The sequence below is a fragment of the Manacus candei genome, unplaced genomic scaffold (genome assembly GCF_025592945.1).
Source record: "Manacus candei isolate 608988 ecotype Guabito, Panama unplaced genomic scaffold, ASM2559294v1 h1tg000003l, whole genome shotgun sequence".
NCBI lineage: Eukaryota > Metazoa > Chordata > Aves > Passeriformes > Pipridae > Manacus > Manacus candei.
In genome coordinates, this window is record NW_026138051.1 from 2053128 (window position 1) to 2071659 (window position 18532).

Sequence of the window (18532 nt, forward strand, 5' to 3'; positions counted from 1 at the left end):
CTAGCCACTCCAGCATCACGCCCAGAAAGCTCTCAGGGGTCTGATTTGGAGAGAGGGGGGCCTTGGAAACAGAATGAAACTTATATTCTCATTCTTTTGCTCTTTTGTGTTGGAGAGACAAAACTCGCCCAGAGCGGGGACACAGAGTCAGCCACGAACGAGGTGTCTCACACTACGAGTGGGAGAGCTGGGAGAAGCCTGGTGCTGCCCAGCCAGTTGCTAAAGTGGTTGGTGCCAGGCACTAGCTGGTACATCTCTGCTTGCTGCCTTTGGAGAGTGCTTGCACAGGTCATCTTAGAAGCACATGCCAGCCCACAAGCTGTGGGGGCAAGACACTGTGCATTCAGATGTCAAGATTATTCTAAAAGCCTGTTATTTTTTTATTTAGTTTATTTATTTAGCCTTGAGAGTGTCTCCAGACCTTTTACCATTGTGATGTTCCCTGGGACATGGTGCCAGCTTCTGGGTGCAACCCAGGGTTTGTCAGAGATCTCTGCAGGTTGGAGCGTGAGTGGAGTGTCATGGAGAGGAAAATGCTCACCTGTGCAAGGCTGGGGGGTGTGGACATGCTGAACACCCAAAGCCTGGGTCTCCTCCAACAACTTCTGAGATTTTCCTGAATTGCAGCCTCCCTAAGAGTTTGCCTGCAATATTTCCCTTGCTTGGCTCTCTGACTGACAGCATGGACCCACGATATTCACATCAGACCACCTGAAATGGTGTCCATGCTTCCCAGGAAAGCAGCCTGCTTTACTGGACTGCAGTGAGGGATTTGCTTGGAGGTGCAGAGGGAAGGGAGCTCTATGAGTAAAAACAAATATCAGAACAATAAAAGCTAGAATGTGACTGTCTAGGATATTAATCTCTCAGCCTCACTGTTATTTAGGATTTTTCTAACCTATCTCTCCAGCAGAGGAAAACGGAAGAATGTGTTTACAGGTCTCTGACCCTTCTGTTTGGAGGTTTTCTTGTTGCTGTGGAATACAAGTGAAGTTGCACATTTAAATCCTTCATTTGATCCTAATTAAGGAAACTATCCAAGACATATTCATCTCATGGCTTTGCTCCTCTCTTTGGCACTTGGCAGAAAGCTGAGCTCCTAGAGAACACAGAGAAAGAAGCTCATAGGTGGAACAGAGGAACCCCAGGGTACCAGCTCCTCTGTAAACCACTAAATGCACCCTTGAAAGGGATCAGCTGAACTGAACACACAAACTTGCTTGGAGCCATTTGAAAAGGATGTTTTGAGAGGGCCCAACTGTGTTTATTTGGTGTATAAGGTAACCTGAAAACACACCCTTTTGATTTCGAGGTGTGTCATGCCAACACTGTGAGTTTAAGTTGTTACCTGAAATCAAGCAGCTCCAACTCATATCTGCTCTGAACTCAGGGTGGAACTTAGTCTAGAGTTCCTGGAGCCAAACCTGACTGAAAATATGGGCTGATTCCCCATCTGTGAGGGCAGAGCAGCAGAGGCTGGGATGACAGGGTAGCACACAAGGAGAACAGCGGCCAGCTCCCAACTGTCTTGTGCTGGGCACAGGCTGATTTCCGAACCTATTTTCTTTTGAATGGAAAATTTTGGGGCTTTCTTTGAAATTACTTTTCACACAGAAATCCCCTAGCTTTTGACTTAAGTGATACCTTTTAAAATGAAAGGGTTTGGGAGTGCAATAAAATCTTTTTGTTCTTATTCCATATTTTTTTTCTTTCAATATGAAACATTCCTGTCAACTCCCCATCCTCTTATTTCCCACAAATGTTCTTCTTACAGAACACGATTTTTTCCATTAAATGTTTTGGGATTATACCATTCTCTGGAACTGTGTTTCCACCAGCATCTGTGCTGCCCACATGAGGAAAACGAGGACTGATCAGTGATGTGCAGCAGTGCCAGGTGATGACAGTGACCGAGGGCCAGCAGGGACATGCTGAAAGGCTGGGTTGGACAGGAGTACACCCAGCTAGCAGCAGCAACGCTGCAGGGCATCCCTTAGCATTGGATAAACTCATGTGATAGTGTTTAGGGCAGGCCGCCCTCAGGGTTTGCCTTATGAGCAGTTTGAGTTATTATTTTATGACTGAAATTTGATGTGATATTGCATGCGTGCCAACATGTGTGTGCCACCCCACGTGTGATCCAAATGGCATGGCCTAACTGTTAGAGCAATTCCTCTTATTTTGTTAGCTCCTTCTGCTGAAAACACTAAAAATGCCTGTGCTTTCACAGAGAAGTTAACAACCTCCATGTGCTGCACAGCAGATGGTACAGTGAGGGTGGAGGCGTATTTTACAATAACCTTTTTTCCACATGGGGAAATGGAGGCATTGAGAAGTCTCTTTCTGATGGTTGAGAATGAGTCAGGGGCAGAGAGAAACTACAGGGGTGCAGGAGACCAAGAAACAGTGCCCAAAGTTTTAGGGGCTGAGCCCATCTTCAGCTTCAGTCAAACTTCAGCTGTTCAGCCTTGATCAGCCTGGACTCTTCCAAGGTCAGTAAGTGTGAGGTATTTTCAGAAGACAACCTGGATTGTTTCATACTGAGATCTCCCTCCAGAACTGCCTACCCCTCTCCAGTGACTGTAGGAAACCCATGGTCACACACCTCCTGTCTTAATCATCTTGGTCAGATGCCTACAGCTAAGTGGGATCTCATCAATGCCCAGGGAAGGGTCTAAGCAGTGTCCTACTGCTGATCACAAACAGGTGCTGAAGGAACTGCTGTGGTTCAGCCCCAGCCTGCAACTCAGCCACACACAGCTGCTCACTCTCTTCCTCGCAGCAGGAGGAGGGAGAAAATTGGAAGGGTAAAAGTCCTCCCAATGTCCACAGTGTTTTTGTATAAATGTTGCCTCGGATAATTCTGAAAGAAAATACATTTGTAAATGCCAAAATCTCCCAATGGGCTCCCTATGTAGAGCCAGCTCAGCTACCAAGTTCTTCCTTGTGAATAGCTGTGCTAATAATAACCACTGAAATTAGATCAAACTACAGGACAGTGACAATAACAGCTCAGATTTTTCAGGACTGAATGACTTGTGCACTACACCTTTTGCAAAAGCTGGCTATGAATGGCACAGGAGGGGCTCTTTAATGCTGATCCCTCCTGAAAATCTGGGCTTGACAACAAATACTAAACCCTCAGGATAGCTGACCTTCCACTCTTCCAAAAGTGTTAGCACTGGTTATAGCAGACCTGAATGCTGAACTTTACAGCAGGACATCTAACTGAGCAGCCAGCCCAGAAGCAAGATCTCACCAGTGACTCCAGTTAGGAGTCAGAAACTGATAGTAGCGTCAAACATGGATTTATCACTGCATTTTTGTTTGCTTTCTCCTACATCAGAGATACTGCTCAGGAGGAGAAATGTAAACTCATACTAACTAACTCAAACAAGGTGTACAGGGGTGGAGGAGAATATGTCAAATGTTGTGCTATTTTGGCCCCGGTGGCTGATAAGAAAAAGAAAACGGCCCCAAGCAGAATAAAGTCAGCTCTGCCCATATGTGTTGTTGCTTTCTCAGGCTGCCCATCTTGCCCCTGCTGTGCCAAGGCTTCTTTGCCCACCTGTGGGTTCTATTTCACTGTGTCACAGCCTGATCCACGTCTTCATCACCACATACCCCATTTCCACTCAGTACCCAGTGTGATCCAGAGCACTCAGGTGCTGGAAAGGGCTCTCCCAGCCTCCTGGTCTGGGGCAGTGGCTGTGCCTGTGCACTTGGCTTGGAGGGCTGCTGCTGTCCTTGCTCTGTGCCTCCTCACATCTGTTTTGAGTGAACTGTAGAGGCAACACCATCACTTTGAACGTGCTGCATCTGCCCCTGTTTCCCCATTTAGACACCCATTAGGACCTCGTCCCTGTCACCTTTGCTCATCCCTGTGTGTCACGGGGGTGAAGCATCAGCCCGGAGAGTGACTCTCCCGTCCAGGTCCCATCTGACGGCAAGTGCTCCTTTCCCATGATCTCATTCCTATGCGAGGGACGTTTTTGGGGCCAATCACTCATCCCCGGCTGGCTGACAGCGGAGCGAGGGCGAGGAAGATGAAGTGGGGAGCCGTGCTCTGCCCTGCTCTGCCCGCCCCCGGCAGGACACGCCGTCCCAGGGAGACCTGCATTCTATTTTAACAGAGTGGTTCGAGGAGCCAGCCCAGAACCAGCAGCGAGGGCAGCGGAGGGAGGATGTGCTGCAGTCATAAAAATTCCACCGAGATAAATCAATAGAGGGAGGAGGAGAAGGAGAGGGAGAGATGGCAAAGTCAGGCATTGTTTGTCCCTGCCCACAAGAGAGAGGGAGACAATGCCCCAGTGGTCAGGGGGTTCAACAGGAGTGAAAGGGAGCAAGGGTCAAGTTATCAGGAGCAGGTGACCGTCTACAGTATGGACTGCTGGAACTGGACTTGGGGTCTGGTTCAGACAGCTACTGAGTGCCAGACATGTTCCTGCATGGCACTAATTAGCACCTTCTCAGGCAGGCTGAAAAAGAGGTTAAGGAGCAAATTGGCTTGCAGCAGCCAGCAGCAGAACGGTGGGCTAATGGTGTGACTACTGCCAGTCCAACCCAGACAGGAGCTACCTCCCAGAAGTTCCAGTTATCAGTGAGCTGGGACACACTCTCACCAAAACTGAAGGCCCTTACTATGCTGGAAACTCTCTTTTCTGTCTGCAAAAGACTCAAGATTTTAACTGGTTGCACCAAGAACTTGGAGCATAACAGCCCCTGCTCCAGCTTCCTTTTCTGATCTGCAGCAAGGGATATCTGCCCAGGGACCCAGACTGCCCTGAGTTTTCATATAAACCATTTACAGGGTGAGTCCTGCAGCAAGGGATGGATTCTCACTAGATTTATGCACAACACTATTATTGCTGTATGTACAAATTAGGAGTGTGGAGCACAGCTGGGCTGTATCCTAATAAATAACAGAAAGAGCTGTCTGCTTGCTTTCTCTGATAAGCTGGTGAGCAGCTTTCCCTGCCTGTGTTAAAAGGTGTAGCTAAACTTAGGACTGGATTCAGCCAACATCCACATCATGCCCGTGCTTAACAGGAGTGTTGAGGTGTCTGTCAAGAGGAAGCCCAAGCCCTTGTTTGTATGGTCCTGGTTTTCCAGGCATGGGTCAGGCCAAACATGGTACAGCTCAGTCCAGCAGCAAACACAAAGTCTTTGGCTCTTCCTAAGCGTGCCACGGATGTCCTGACCGTGGGCTAAAGGTGATCCTGGAAAGGTGTCAGTGCTCACCAACACCCGCTCTTGGACTTAGGAAACAAATGCTACAGCTGTGACTCCAAAGCAGGGGCCTGCAGACGAGGGGACAGGGCTCTGCTTTGCCTGAATTCCCTCTCAGGAAGACCTGTTCTTCCTTCTGTTCCACAGGAATACACCATTGATATCTTCTTTGCTCAGACGTGGTACGACCGGCGCCTGCGGTTCAACAGCACCTTGAAGGCCCTCACGCTGAACACCAACATGGTGAGCCGCATCTGGATCCCAGACACCTTCTTCAGGAACTCCAAGCGGGCTGATTCCCACTGGATAACCACTCCCAACCAGCTCCTCCGCATCTGGAACGACGGGAAAGTGCTCTACACGCTCAGGTACATCCAGCAGGCACCGCAGCTGGCTGCTGAGGTGAGGGAACAAGGAGATGGTCAAGGCAGGGGAGGTTCCAGGTGCCCTGGGACAGGGTAGTGGAGATGCCTCCCAGTGCTGATGGAAGCACACACGCTTGCAGAATGGGCTTCCTCTTCCTAGGACGAAAGCTTCCAAAAAAATCAAACCATTTTACCCCGTACACCTCGAAAAAAAGTCAAAACTACAAATGGTTTCCTAAACCAAAATCCTTTTTAAAGGATTAATGTTATGTTGTTCAGTCCAGCTATTTCATTCTGCTAATAAACATTTGGCTTTTGTTCCCACAAATTCTCACTTCCATAAATGAATCTGAAAAGTTGACTAAACAAAAAGGCTTTTTGAATGTGAAAATTAGATGGTTTTCTTCACTTTGAAAATGTCCAAACATATATTTTGGTTTTCTGCTGGTTTGGAATGTTCCTGCAAACAGACTGATCTTCAACAAATTAGTTGTCAAGGAAGCGAGAATCCCTCTGTCACATTGTGGTGTTGGAATCAAACCACCTTCACCAACACAAAATCTCCTTCTCTCTCTCTTCCTGTCTCAGGCTGACAATTGAGGCTGAATGTCTGCTCCAGCTGCAGAATTTCCCAATGGACACTCACTCCTGCCCTTTGGTTTTTTCCAGTTGTGAGTACACATATTTTTAAAATATGTTTTAGAAGGCAAGTAGAGAAACTTCAGTGGAGTAGTACTTGTCTGGGGAGACCATCCTCCCTTTTAGCTATGTTTTTTCACCTAATCTCTGTGACTTTCCTCATGAGCCCTGAAGCATCCTCCCTCTCCTGGGTTAGCAGAGGTCATAAGGGACAGATTCACAGCACCTCTGAGTTTCTCCTTAATTTGGATGAGTTGTTGGAGGAGATTATTTCACTGACCTTCTGGTCACTCTAGACAGAACATGGATATATTCTGGTAGACAAACAGCAGCTGTCCTTCCTTGTATTTTCCCTCTTCTCCCACTCTCTGAGGGGGCAGCCTGGCTTCCCAGACAGCCCAGAGTGAGGTCTGGAAACATCCTGCACCCAAGGCCATTGCAAAGGAGGAAGGAGGGTTACTCAGACCTCCCCTCTCAGTCACCGCTTGTCCAGACTCTTCAGCAGAGAGGGCTGCTGATGTTAGCACATCTCCACTGGTAATTCTGCAGGGAGCCTTTCTGCACCAAGAGATCCCTGTCCTCCTGCGTGGGTGGGAAATCTGACTTAATCATCCGAGCTCGGGCTCGCCTCTCCTGCTTCCCCTGCCACTGAAGAGATACAGCTCACAGAGCTCTGAGGTGCTTCAGAGGAGGCAGCATGCTGAGGAGATATCATCCCCTCGTCTCCCACCATCCCTCATTCCCTGCTAATTAACAGTACACGCCGTACGCATTTGATAATTAGAAACACACTGTTAGTTAGCTGCCAACTCTCACTCCATCCTCCTCTGAGGAACTCTCTTGTAGGTCCCTGCTTCACAGCAGGCTTGTTTCTTTGTCAAGAAAGCCAGAGGCAGGAGAACCTGCAGCCTGCAGGACCAGGTCTTCTCCATGGAGAATGCATTCCTTCTTTTCCATAGATCAGCTCCCAGACCAAGAGGTACAGGGAGCACACAGAGCAGCCAGAGCTGTCCTACCTCCCATGTTGGCAGCTTTGTATTACAGTGTACTCATGTGAATGGAAGGTAGTCATGAGGCACCATGCTGCTCCAGGGAGCTAAAACCCTTAAACATTTCAGGCTGGTGGAGTCACAGGATCAGAGAATAGCTGGGGTTAGAAGGGACCTCTGGAGATCATCTAGTACAACCCCCCTGACAAGAGCAGGCTACACAGGAACGCATCCAGGTGGGTTTGGAATCCAGAGTTTTGACTCCAGAATCACTGGGAGGGAGACTCCACAACCACCCTGGGCAGCTTATTCCAGCACTCTACCACCCTCAGAGAAGTTCTTTCTCAAACCAAGAGAATCCTCTTATACCAACTCATGTCTCATTCCCACCAGTGCAGTCCTTAGAAAGGCTTGCTCCTGGCATTGCTTTTCCCATCCCTATCTGAAGCAGCCCATGAGGGGAGATGCAGTCCCTACTCCCACTGCATGTGGGAATGTCTGAGGGAATCTAAACAAGAGGCATCAGAAATACCTGCCTGAAAGCCTCACGTTTGCCAAACAGCTCAGGGGAGATGCTCCTGTGGTCAGGGTGGTGACTGAGGTGTAGGCACGTGCCACACTCTTCCACTGATGCCCGTGCCCCTTTTCCCAGATGGATACCCTCGGGAGGAGATTGTCTATCGCTGGAGGCGCTACTCCATCGAGGTCTCTGATCAGCGCACCTGGAGGCTCTACCAGTTTGACTTCACGGGGCTCAGGAACACCTCGGAAGTTCTCAGGACTGGGGCAGGTGAGGCGAAGGGAGACAGCCCACGGAAACACCAGTGTGCTGGAGACCTGGGGGGAGGCAAGGGAGTGGTCAGACAGCTCCAGAGTGGGGGGGGGAAGGAAGGTCACAACAATGGACCTTGGCTAGAGGGAGCAGAAGGGATGGAGATGAAGAGTGAGGGGAAGATGAAAGTGGGATTAGGCCAGAACCACTGACATCTGTGAGCTGTGAGGTGACAATGCTGATGTGGATGAGGCAATCCCTAATTGAAGGATTAAGAGGGAGAGCTCAGATCCTCTCTTGCTGCAGTAGGTGCATATTATGTGATCTCCAGGTGATGCTTAGGATTGGAACAGGGGTGGGGAAGTCAGAACTTGCAGGTCTCAATCTTTCCTTCTGTAAACTTGTGTCAGGCTGACAAACACCTGAATTGTGCTTTAAGAGACAGGGGTAAGGCTGCATGTGTAAAGAAACTAAGAAATGGAAGCCCTTCAACTCCCTCTCCTCCTCATAATAGCTCACATCCCCTTTCCTTCCCGCAGAAAACTGCGGAAAGCCTCTGGATTCCTGAAGGTGGGCTGAGGTACTTTAAAGCCCTCTGGAACAGCAAGGAGTAGTACTTCTCCCGCTCTGCACAAAGCTGCTGCTGTCCACAGTGGCAGCCAGCCTCTAACTGGGGTAGAAAGGCAGCACAAATGGGGACAAGAAGTGAAAGTGTCTTGGATGCACCCGGTGGCCTTTTGATGTTTGTAATTCTCTTTTTTTTTTGGTAATTGCTTGCAAGCTTCATCTTACATCTTAACCCTAGAGCTGTCAGGTGGCTTTCTTCCAATACTCCCTGGGAGCCCCTGAAAAGAGAAAGAACCTCTGCAGTAAGTTGTCAAACGAGCAATTAGGCTGTACAGCACCACATGCCTTTTCCAGGGGCAGAACCAGAGTCTCAGTGGAAGTGATTGAAGGACACCTCTTTTGTCAGGGCTCAGGTAGTTCGTTAGGAAGCCAGGCCATGTAGCCTGTTATAGCCCAATAGCTTCTATAGAAAAGAAACCCTGGCAGCAATCAGCTGAAGATGAATGCTCGCTACAGTTTCTTCCCTGAAACTTTTCAAAACTATGTGCTTTTCAGTGTCCTTAGAGGCACAGCCAGGCAGGTATAAATGCAGCCTGGTGGCCACATAGACAGCCAGGCAAGTAGCCAGCTGGGCAACCAGCAAGTCAGCTCTTAAAGCAGTCACACAGACATTAAGTCAGACAGCTACAGAGCCAGCCAGGTAACCACAGAGTCCACTAGCCACCAAACCAGCGAGTCACCAAGCCTACTCAGCCAGCCACATGACATTACCAATCTGGGCAGCTACAAAACCAGAGGGCCAGGCACTTAAAACAACAAGAAAACCTCATCAGAAACACTCTGAATTTGGTAACTTTGGTGATTTTTGTGTCTGAGGAAGCCCTGTGTTCTGATTCCACTGTCTCTGCTGCTTTTTCCTAGGGGAGTACATGGTGATGACAGTTTCTTTTGACCTAAGTAGACGTATGGGTTATTTTGCCATTCAGACCTACATTCCCTGCATCCTGACTGTTGTGCTTTCCTGGGTCTCCTTCTGGATCAAGAGAGACTCTACACCAGCCAGGACATCTCTGGGTAAGAGACAGGATGATGCATGTCTGATGCTTGTCAAACTCTGCCAGGCTGGCAGACTGGCAGTGCTGGAGTACAAAATTTCCTAAAGAGCTTTGCCATTTTCTGGCATTTTTTAATTTACTGGAGAATAGTCCACTCCTCCAGCTTCCTGTTGGTAACACTATTCTCAAGCTCAACCAAATCTCCAGCTGTGCTGGCTTGGACTACTGGATTTTTTAGGATAGCACAACACTCTCATGTCTTGATCTGAGACCTGAACACAGCCTTTTCCAGGTTGACAAGGGGATATTTTCATGCACTGAAAGGGAGAGGGAGGGGGTGAGCTGTGTCATTGCACTGCTGCCCAAAGGGCTCTTGTCATGTGTATTCCACATTTCCTCCTGACTTCTCAAGGCCTCAGTGTAGGACCAGTGACAGGAAGGTTGTAGGGTTAATGGGCAAAGTTGCTCAGCTGTATCCACAAAGCCCCAGGCTCTGGCAGGAGGTGGAAGCCCTGTAGGTACAACCTTTTCCTGTCAGTCACCCCACAGGACCCAGGACAGAGGACGTGGCAACAGTTCTGCCCATTGTTTAGATTTTCTCAGCAAACTGCAGTGGCTCTTTGAGGCAGAAAAAAAGCTTCTGTTGATTGAGTGCTGCTCTGATAGGTGCTGGAGAGGCCTTTGCAAACCTTTAGTACACTTTGGCTGTATCTGCATTTTGCAGCAAGCTCTGATTCCCAGCGCTGTCCTCCCCATCAGCCCTGCTGACTCTCCCTTTAATTGGAGGTAGCATTCCCAGCCCTGCCTGCAGGTTCTCTGTGGGGATGGAGAGGAGGGGCCATCAGCTATTCAGAGCCCATCTATGCTGACCATGTCCTCCAACCCCCCCCAGCAAAATTGATTTCTTTTGTGCCCATGGAGAGAGGAGAAGGAGGAGGGTGTCGTTTCCAATGGAGGTGAGGGAATGCCACAGTCCTTGGCTGGTAAAAAATGAACAGCAAGAGGCAAAATGTTCTGCACAGTTGACACGGCCGTGGTGGCTGCCTCAAAAAACAAGGCAAGGTTCCCCAGGAGAGGGGCCCCTCTCTGTGGGAAGGGACCTCAGCACATGAAGAAAAATGTATTCTCTCCACAGCCCCTGTTTGTACTTAATACAAATGATCCCCAGTACATTTCAAGCCCGCCAGGCTACATTAGGGAAATGTAAACTGGACCAGTTCCACCGGCATTTCAGACGTATGGGAAGTCACATCACATCTGCTGATGCAAATACAGCAGGAAAACATGAAAATGTTTTGCCATGCTTGTACCCAGAGCCACTGGGGTGACCCCAGGAAAGGGTGGCAGGGGGATTTAGAGGAGTGCTAGAGAAGGAGGAACATGTGGAGTTCTTGCTTCTTCCCCACATCCTAAAAAGCAGGGGATGAGATCACAATACCAACTCCTGCAGCTAATCCTTTGTTGGCTCCTGACACTTTATCACAGGTCTGTGAGCATTACTGCTGCTGCAAAAACAATTCCAAGCCCCATTCAAGTCAAAAGAAATTCCTTATCACCTCCTACCCACTTGCCCTCTGCGTCAAGAAATGGATAGATTGTGGAGCTGTCTCTGAAGAACAGCCACGAGCAGATTGAAAGCTTATGGGTAAGAATCAGAGACCTAGGAAACAAAGGGAACCCTGTGACTGGTGTCTACTTCAGGCTGCCTAATCAAGGAGAGGCTATTGACAAAGCCTTCCTGCTCTGGCTAAGGGAGGAGTTGTGCTCACAGGCTCTTTTCCTGGTGGGGGACTTCAACCAGATTCCCCAGAATCTGCTGGGGAAGCACCAAGACAAGCTGTGGGCCATCCAGGAGACTCTTGGAGTGCACTGGGCATAAATTCCTAAGCCAGGGAATGGACAGCCTGACCAGAGGGATATGTGGTAGTGGACCTGATGATCACCAAAGCAAGTGAGCAAAAAAAGAAAAGCAAACCTCCAAGTTTTCAAGGAGTTAGTCAATAGGACCCCTCGGGGGCCTGCCCTCAGAGACAAGAGAGAACAGCGCTGGCAGATTTTAAGGACACTTTCCATAGAAAGCTCTCAATCCCCAGGTGTAAGAAATCAGGAAAGGAAGAGACCAGCATGGATGAGTCAAGACCTTCTGGTCAAACTAAAGAGCAAGAAGGCACTGCACAGGCAGTGGAGGTGGGACAGGTATCCAGGGAGGAGAACAGGAACACTGCTCAGTTTGTGTAGGGGTGGGGTCAGGAAGGCCAGGGTGTGGGTGGGTGCAAAGAATACTAACAAGGGCTTCTACAGGTGTGTCAGCCAGAAAAGGAAGGTCAAAGAAAGTGCCCTCCCCAATGGATATGACTGGAAAACTGGTAACAACAGACAAGAAACCTGCTGAGGTACTTTTTTTGCCTCAGCCTTCACTGACAACCTCTCTCTCCACATCCCTTGAGTGGAGGGACTGCAGGACAGGGACTGGGCCAGCAAAGTCCCTCTCACTGCAAGAGAAGATCAGGTTTCATACCACCTGAGGAACCTGAACATACATAAGTGTATGGGACCTGACAAGGTGCATCCCAGAGTCCTGAGGGAATTGACTGATGTAGTTGCCAAGCCACCCTCCACGATGCTTGAAAAGTCATGGCAGTGACAGAAAAAGGGAAACATTGCACCCATTTTTTCAAAGGGTAGAAAGGAGGACCCTGGGAACTACAAACCTGTCAGCCTCCCCTCTGTGCCTGCAAAGATCATGGAACAGATCCTTCTAGAAGCTCTGCTGAGGCACATGGAGGACAGGAGGTGATTCAATAGAGCCAGCACAGCTTCACCAAGGACAAATCTTAAGTAGATTTAAGCTTAAGTAGAATCTAAGTTCCCCACTCCTTTCCCAGTCCTCACTGATGGCCTGTGTGACATTTCTCTTTCAGAGAGCGTTGTCAGAGGACATCTCCAGACTAGAGTCTGGCTGAGCAGAGCAAAAATGGGACCACACAGCCAGAGGAATTTCTGTTCCAGAGCAGAGAGGAAATGGGGGTGTTTTGGGGGCTGGATGCATTTGGAAGGCAGAAGTGCTCCTCTTCGTTACTTAAACCACTCTTTTCGCTCTCAGGAATCACGACTGTGCTCACGATGACCACCCTGAGCACCATCTCCCGCAAGCACCTGCCCCGTGTTTCCTACATCACAGCCATGGACCTCTTCGTCTCCGTGTGCTTCATCTTCGTGTTCGCGGCTCTCATGGAGTATGCCACGCTCAACTACCTGGTGGGGAACAAGAAACCACTGGAGCACAACAACAGGAAAGCCAGGCTGGTAGGTCAAAGGGGCCAGCAGAGGTGGATGCTGCTGGAAACCTGAGCTATTTAGAAATATCCCTCCTGAGCCTGCACTGGAAATTGCTGATGGGGTTTAGTGCCTGACCCATATTCATAAAGGCTTCTGACCGCTCTGTGTGCTGGGTCTGAGCACCTGGAAGGTGGGACACAACCAGAAAAAGCAGCTGAAATAAAAAAAAAGAAGCCTCTGTCAGACCCAGGCACCCTGTGCTCTCTTCAAAACTGATGGAGAGCTTATCAGTACAGTTTGTAGTTTAATTTAGTTTACACTCACATGAGTGTAAATGTTCACTTTAAGACCCGTTCTTCTACCTGTATCAGTTTGACCTCTGTGGATCACAGAGGTATCTTAGGTCACAGAGATGCAGAAACCTACCTTCTTTTGTGGTCTGTCCATCAAAAGACCTGCTGAATGTGGGAAGAGGGAACACAGGGTGGTCATCATTCTCATCATCCATCATGAGATCTGCCCAAGCTCATGTCAGGTACTTCTGACACATCAGCTGAAACAGGCCTCTGAACTGGGAGAGAAATGAAAGCAAAAAAGACAGATCTCTTCTGTGCCAGGCTCATTTCCCAGCATATCCCCAGCATATCCCTCATATCCCAGGGCGGATAGAGCTCTTCCATGAGGCTGATGATATGCCTCCTCAAGAAGTTATGAGTCACACATAGCCTTTCCTCAGCTTTCCTCCAGTACCTGCCAGCAACCAGGAGACACATTTGGACTGTGTGCTGTGCCTTCAGAAATAGCTGAGCTCAGGGGAATGAGGGAAGAGGCTGCACAGCTGAAATCAGACAGGTCCTGTTTCTGCACTGACGATTAGTGGTAGAGACTGGGAATCAGAGCAATTAGATCTTTGCTGCCTTTGGCTCTGGGGTGCCAGGGAGGACACTCACAGCCATGCAGGGAGCTGCCAATTCCCACACCGTGTCAGTGTGGTGGTCTACAACCAGGTGCAGAGATGAAGGATGATCAGTCATCCCTCTCCACTGAACTTCACCTATGCTCTGAACTCATCTATTGCCAGTTGGGTGGGGTTTGGTGTCTAGATCACATTTTCTTGCCTTTTCCTTCCCTTTAATCTGCCTCCCTCTCCCCATTACAGCCACCTGCCGGTGCACAGGTGATGCCAACCTTCACCACCATCAACATCAACCACATCATGCACTGGCCCCCAGAGATAGAGGAGGATGACGATGATGATCCTGGCTCGCCGTGCTTGGAAGGAAAGGAGTGTGAGAGGTTCTTCTGCTGCATTGAGGACTGTCAGACAGGGATGTGGCGGGAGGGGAGGGTCCGCATCCACATCTCCCGCCTGGACTCCTACTCTCGCGTCTTCTTCCCCACTGCCTTCCTGCTCTTCAACATTGTCTACTGGATTGCCTATCTCTATCTCTAGCCCTTCTTTGTCCTCTGCTGGAATGGACTGGAGACCAGCAAGGTGGGCTTCTCAAGGAGCATAGAGAACAGCATCTCTTCTGTTGTAGTCAGCTGTCAGTCGGAACAATCCAACCTGGTGATTCCCTCTTCCTGCTCTCTCATCTCTTCTGAGAAGAACCAAACAGCTTTTTTTTAGCCTTCTAACATATCTTTTTAGAGAATCTACCCTTCCCAAACAGCCTCATCTCCAACACCACCAGCACTGTACTCCTTGTAAGATTGCCCAAAAACATCCTATTCCCATCTCAAGCATTAGGGATTTTGTCAAAAACAAAAACCTTAATGCATTTCACTTTTCCATCCAATCCTACTCCAAAATTCCACGGGAAATGAGGGCAAATGGAATTTTCTGCACAGTTGTTAAGACTGCAAAGGAAATAAAGGAGATCTTACAGCTTCTGCACTACTTCCACCAGAAAAGACTTTGTGGAGTGCTAGAAGCTTGGAAAGGTCAGAAGGAAATGGTGTGGAAAAGGGCAGCAGTACAGCTTCCCACAGTAGCTGGGCTTGACTAAAATGTTTTGAACCTGCCCAGACATCTGACAGTGGCACTGACAAGGATGAAGCAGCTGCAAGCCTCCACCAGCTCCCCGCAGAACATCTAGGAAGCATTCCTCATGGATCGCTCCGCTTGTTGTGCCAAGTGGCACCCGAGACATCCACCCACGGAGGCGTTGCTGATTCTCGTCAGATGGTGGCAAAAAGCACTTCACAAGTTTGCAGGGCCCGTCTGCCTCCCTGGAGCAGACTCTTCAGGGCCCACAGTGACATTCTTTGCTTTGTGATCGGGATTTGGAGCGGGCTCTGCAGCTTACGTTGGGCATCACCAAAAGAGGGTGAAAGTCCTCGTGCTACAAAGGCCAGAAGTCTCCTGAGCCTGATATGAGGTTTTCTTAGGCCTGTCTCACGTGAGCTGGGCCCTCCTGTGCCGTGCAGCACAGAAGGGCAGTGCTCTCCTGCACAGCAACACTTGTTGAAACTATCAGGTCTGCTGCACCCACCGGTGGTGGGAAGAGAGCATTCCTGCAGCTCAGATGCATTCCTTTAATTATTTCTTTTTTTTTTTTCAGAATTACATAAAATGACAGCCTTCACTAAGCCTGTATGACTCCTCCCAGTTGCCATCAATACCTGGCCCTTTTCCTCCCCAAATCAGGAAAAGGAGTGAGTTGTCCCTGATAGATTTCAAGGTCAGACATATTGAGATGGTTCCTTCTGATCCATCTCAAAGGGATAGAGAAATCCATAATGCAGTTTCAACTGGGAAGAAACTGCGTAGTGTAGAAGAGGAAACTCAGGCCCAAGGTCCATAATGTATAAACTGGCTGCCTCCCCATTTATACCAGCTGCTGATGTAGCCCCCACCATGACTGTGAAAAACAATGGGCCATTAATAGTTACTTACTGTGTAAATTAGAAACAAAGAAGACCTTTTTTTAAAAACAGCATGTTTTAGAAAAAAACTAGTACTTAAAAGACTTGTCATGAGAAGAAAGCCAGCATGGCTGCAGAGGAAAAGTTAGGAAAGGCTGGCTCACAGGACAGCTAACAGAGGCAGGAGGTTTTACATATTCTTGGAGAGCAATTTGATCTGGTTTAAAGACGGATTTTGACACTGTTAAATCTGATCTGAATAATGAAGTGTCATGTTTAATTCATTCATAAATACAGCCTTACCTTGGTTCCAGAGGAGCAGCTAGAGCATCTTATTAAGTATACAATAGTACAACAGTCAGCTAAGTATAACCTAATGGGGTCAGACCAGCAGAGCTCTGAAAGGGGAAATTGTGCCTGTCTAACCTGTTACAGTTCTTCTTTTAAAATACCAAGTAAGAGATAAAGGTTACCCAGAAGCATAATTTGCTTAGCTGCTCCGACAGCTTTTGAAAGGATGGAAAGAAATTATGGCGGGCGGTTCTAACTGAGGAAATTGATTTAGCAAAAGAATTATTAAGGAGGTTCTAATTAGAGGAAATTAACTGAGGAGAGGGGGGGAAAAAAAAGAATTGTTAAGGAGGCTCTAATTAGAGGAAATTAATGTTTTAGAGAGACAGACACAGAGAGGGAGAAGTCTAAGAAAAGAATCAAAACAACTTCCAGACAAGGGGAGCTGCCGGGTGACAGTGCCGACTCCCAGCCGGGCGGGCTGATGTTCTGCTCCCGATAGCAAAGCGTTATTAGATGTAGCAACAGCAAAACCTCCTATGACTCAGCCCTACACCAACGGGGAGCTGGATTAAACAGGGTCCTGTGATCTCTGTCGGGAGCCAAAAGGAAAGAGCATCCTAGATTAAAACTGGCTCACACGACGGGCTCCGAGCACAGGCTGTGAGCGAAGCCTGTCCCCAGGCTGCGGAAGGCAGCTGTTGGGGTGTGCGTGGGAGGGGACACCCCGTGGCAAACCAGGGCCTGGGCCAAATATGCTCATTAACAGGATGGTGGCTCGAAAGGTGTGCTGGCAATGTGGGCTGCAGTGAGCACAGGCAGCGAAACGCGGAAGCATCTGAGAAAGGGAGGGTGGAAGGGAAAATTTAACAGCCAAGCGCAAAGGAGTCCAAACATCTACAGTTTGCTGTAACTTCAAAGCTCTGGGGAGCCTTGATGGACACAGGTGATTATCACTGGAGTACAGGCTTCAACCCTGAGAGCAGCAACTTGTTGAAATTAGACCTTTAACAGAATCAGCCAGGAGAGAAACAGGGTGTGCAAGAAACCTGAGAGGATGACAGGGACTCGGACAAAGAAGACTTGAAAGATTGTAAGATTTCACCAAAAAAAGATAAAGCCGACACACACCTAGGTAATTTAACCAATGATGGAGGATCTGACAGAGGAAAATAGCCTAGCGTGGGCTGCAGCACAAGGGAGCTGATTACTAAGGCTGGGGAAGGAGGAGGGAGGGGGCTTCTTGGCTTAGGGAAATCTGTGCCCATCATAAATAGCGCAATAAATAAAGGCATGAACAAATCCAATCATGTTTTGAAGTTTCTATAGTATCTCAAAAAAAGGAAAGCTACGAAAAGCCAAAAAGAAAAATCTGCCATTTTTTGGAATTACTGTGCAAAGCTCCAGTTTCCTGAAAAAAAGGTTTCCCTGCTATCAGAAGGGAATCCAGCACACAGAGACATCCAGTAGCCATGTGCTACCTGCTCAGCATGGCAGTGGGGATTGACCCCACTGGCCCCTCCTAGACTGCCTTTCCCTGCATGCTGTACTTTCTGCCATCCTGCTGAAGTGGGTTATGGTACCCACAGTGTCTTTCAGCCCAGGACAGCTCTTGCCTTTTCACTAGTTCACTCCAGGGGACACTGCCCAAAAACATGGGCCTGAGTGCCCTGGGATAGAGACCCCTGGCTTGGAGAGAGGTGCCCAGCAAACACAGATCACACCAGCCCACAAAGGAAGCACCTCTTGCCTCTCTCTGGCACACCATGTATCCCCCCAAGCTTTGACAGATCCAAAAATGTTAAAAACATGAGGTGGTAAGGATGGGGAGGTGAGGGAGGGAGAGAAGAGAAAGTTATATTAAGTCGTTACTTTTTATATTCCTAAAATACGTTTCATTATAATTTTTCTTCCCCTTAATGCCTCAGATTTATAGGCCTTGGGGAGATTGAATTTAAGGAGGATGAGTGTGGCCAAAAATGTTTTCAAGCTGTGCACTCCAGGGCACATAAACACTCCTGTCCAGTGTTCCCACCGGACTGGGTGAAGAAACCCAGGTACCCGAGGGAAACATTCTGTTGCCTGCAGACCTTCAAAAAAGTGTGTTTGGGGGAAAAATATGGATTTTTTATTTTCTGGATTTTTTTTTAAGGACTGGGCAAAAGCACATTGACTCAGTTTTCTGTCAGGGGAGTCTCAGGTGGTTGAGTTTTTTTTATTGTTGCTGTTGTTGATCCTCCACATTGCTGCCTGGCATGATTGTACCCCTCTATCCTTGTTTTTTCCCCTTCTCCTCACATCTTCCAGAAAAGTAAATAACAGAGTCCAGGCCCTATCTGTTCCAACTACACCTCTGGCACCACCTGAGGCCATATGACAAAAACAACAACACAGGATGGAAGAGATCGACCGGAGCCTTAATAGCTGCTGTAAACAGGTCGGCATAGCAACATCTCCAGAGAGAGCTCTCCATGGGGT

At 48.6% G+C, this 18532-nt stretch overlaps 1 protein-coding gene across 2 annotated transcripts in view; it reads left to right on the forward strand.

Moving 5' to 3' along the window:
* Nucleotides 1-17361, forward strand: part of LOC127471177 (gamma-aminobutyric acid receptor subunit gamma-4) — a 35867-nt gene extending 18506 nt beyond the window's left edge. For both annotated transcript variants that reach the window (XM_051787869.1, XM_051787877.1), the window contains 6 exons: nucleotides 5377-5597; nucleotides 6183-6265; nucleotides 7875-8012; nucleotides 9483-9635; nucleotides 12720-12922; nucleotides 14055-17361. In XM_051787869.1, the coding sequence (XP_051643829.1) occupies nucleotides 5377-5597; nucleotides 6183-6265; nucleotides 7875-8012; nucleotides 9483-9635; nucleotides 12720-12922; nucleotides 14055-14348 (1092 nt within the window). In that variant the 3' untranslated portion in view covers nucleotides 14349-17361. The remainder of the gene's footprint in view (nucleotides 1-5376; nucleotides 5598-6182; nucleotides 6266-7874; nucleotides 8013-9482; nucleotides 9636-12719; nucleotides 12923-14054) is intronic.
* Nucleotides 17362-18532: the final 1171 nt, after the last annotated feature.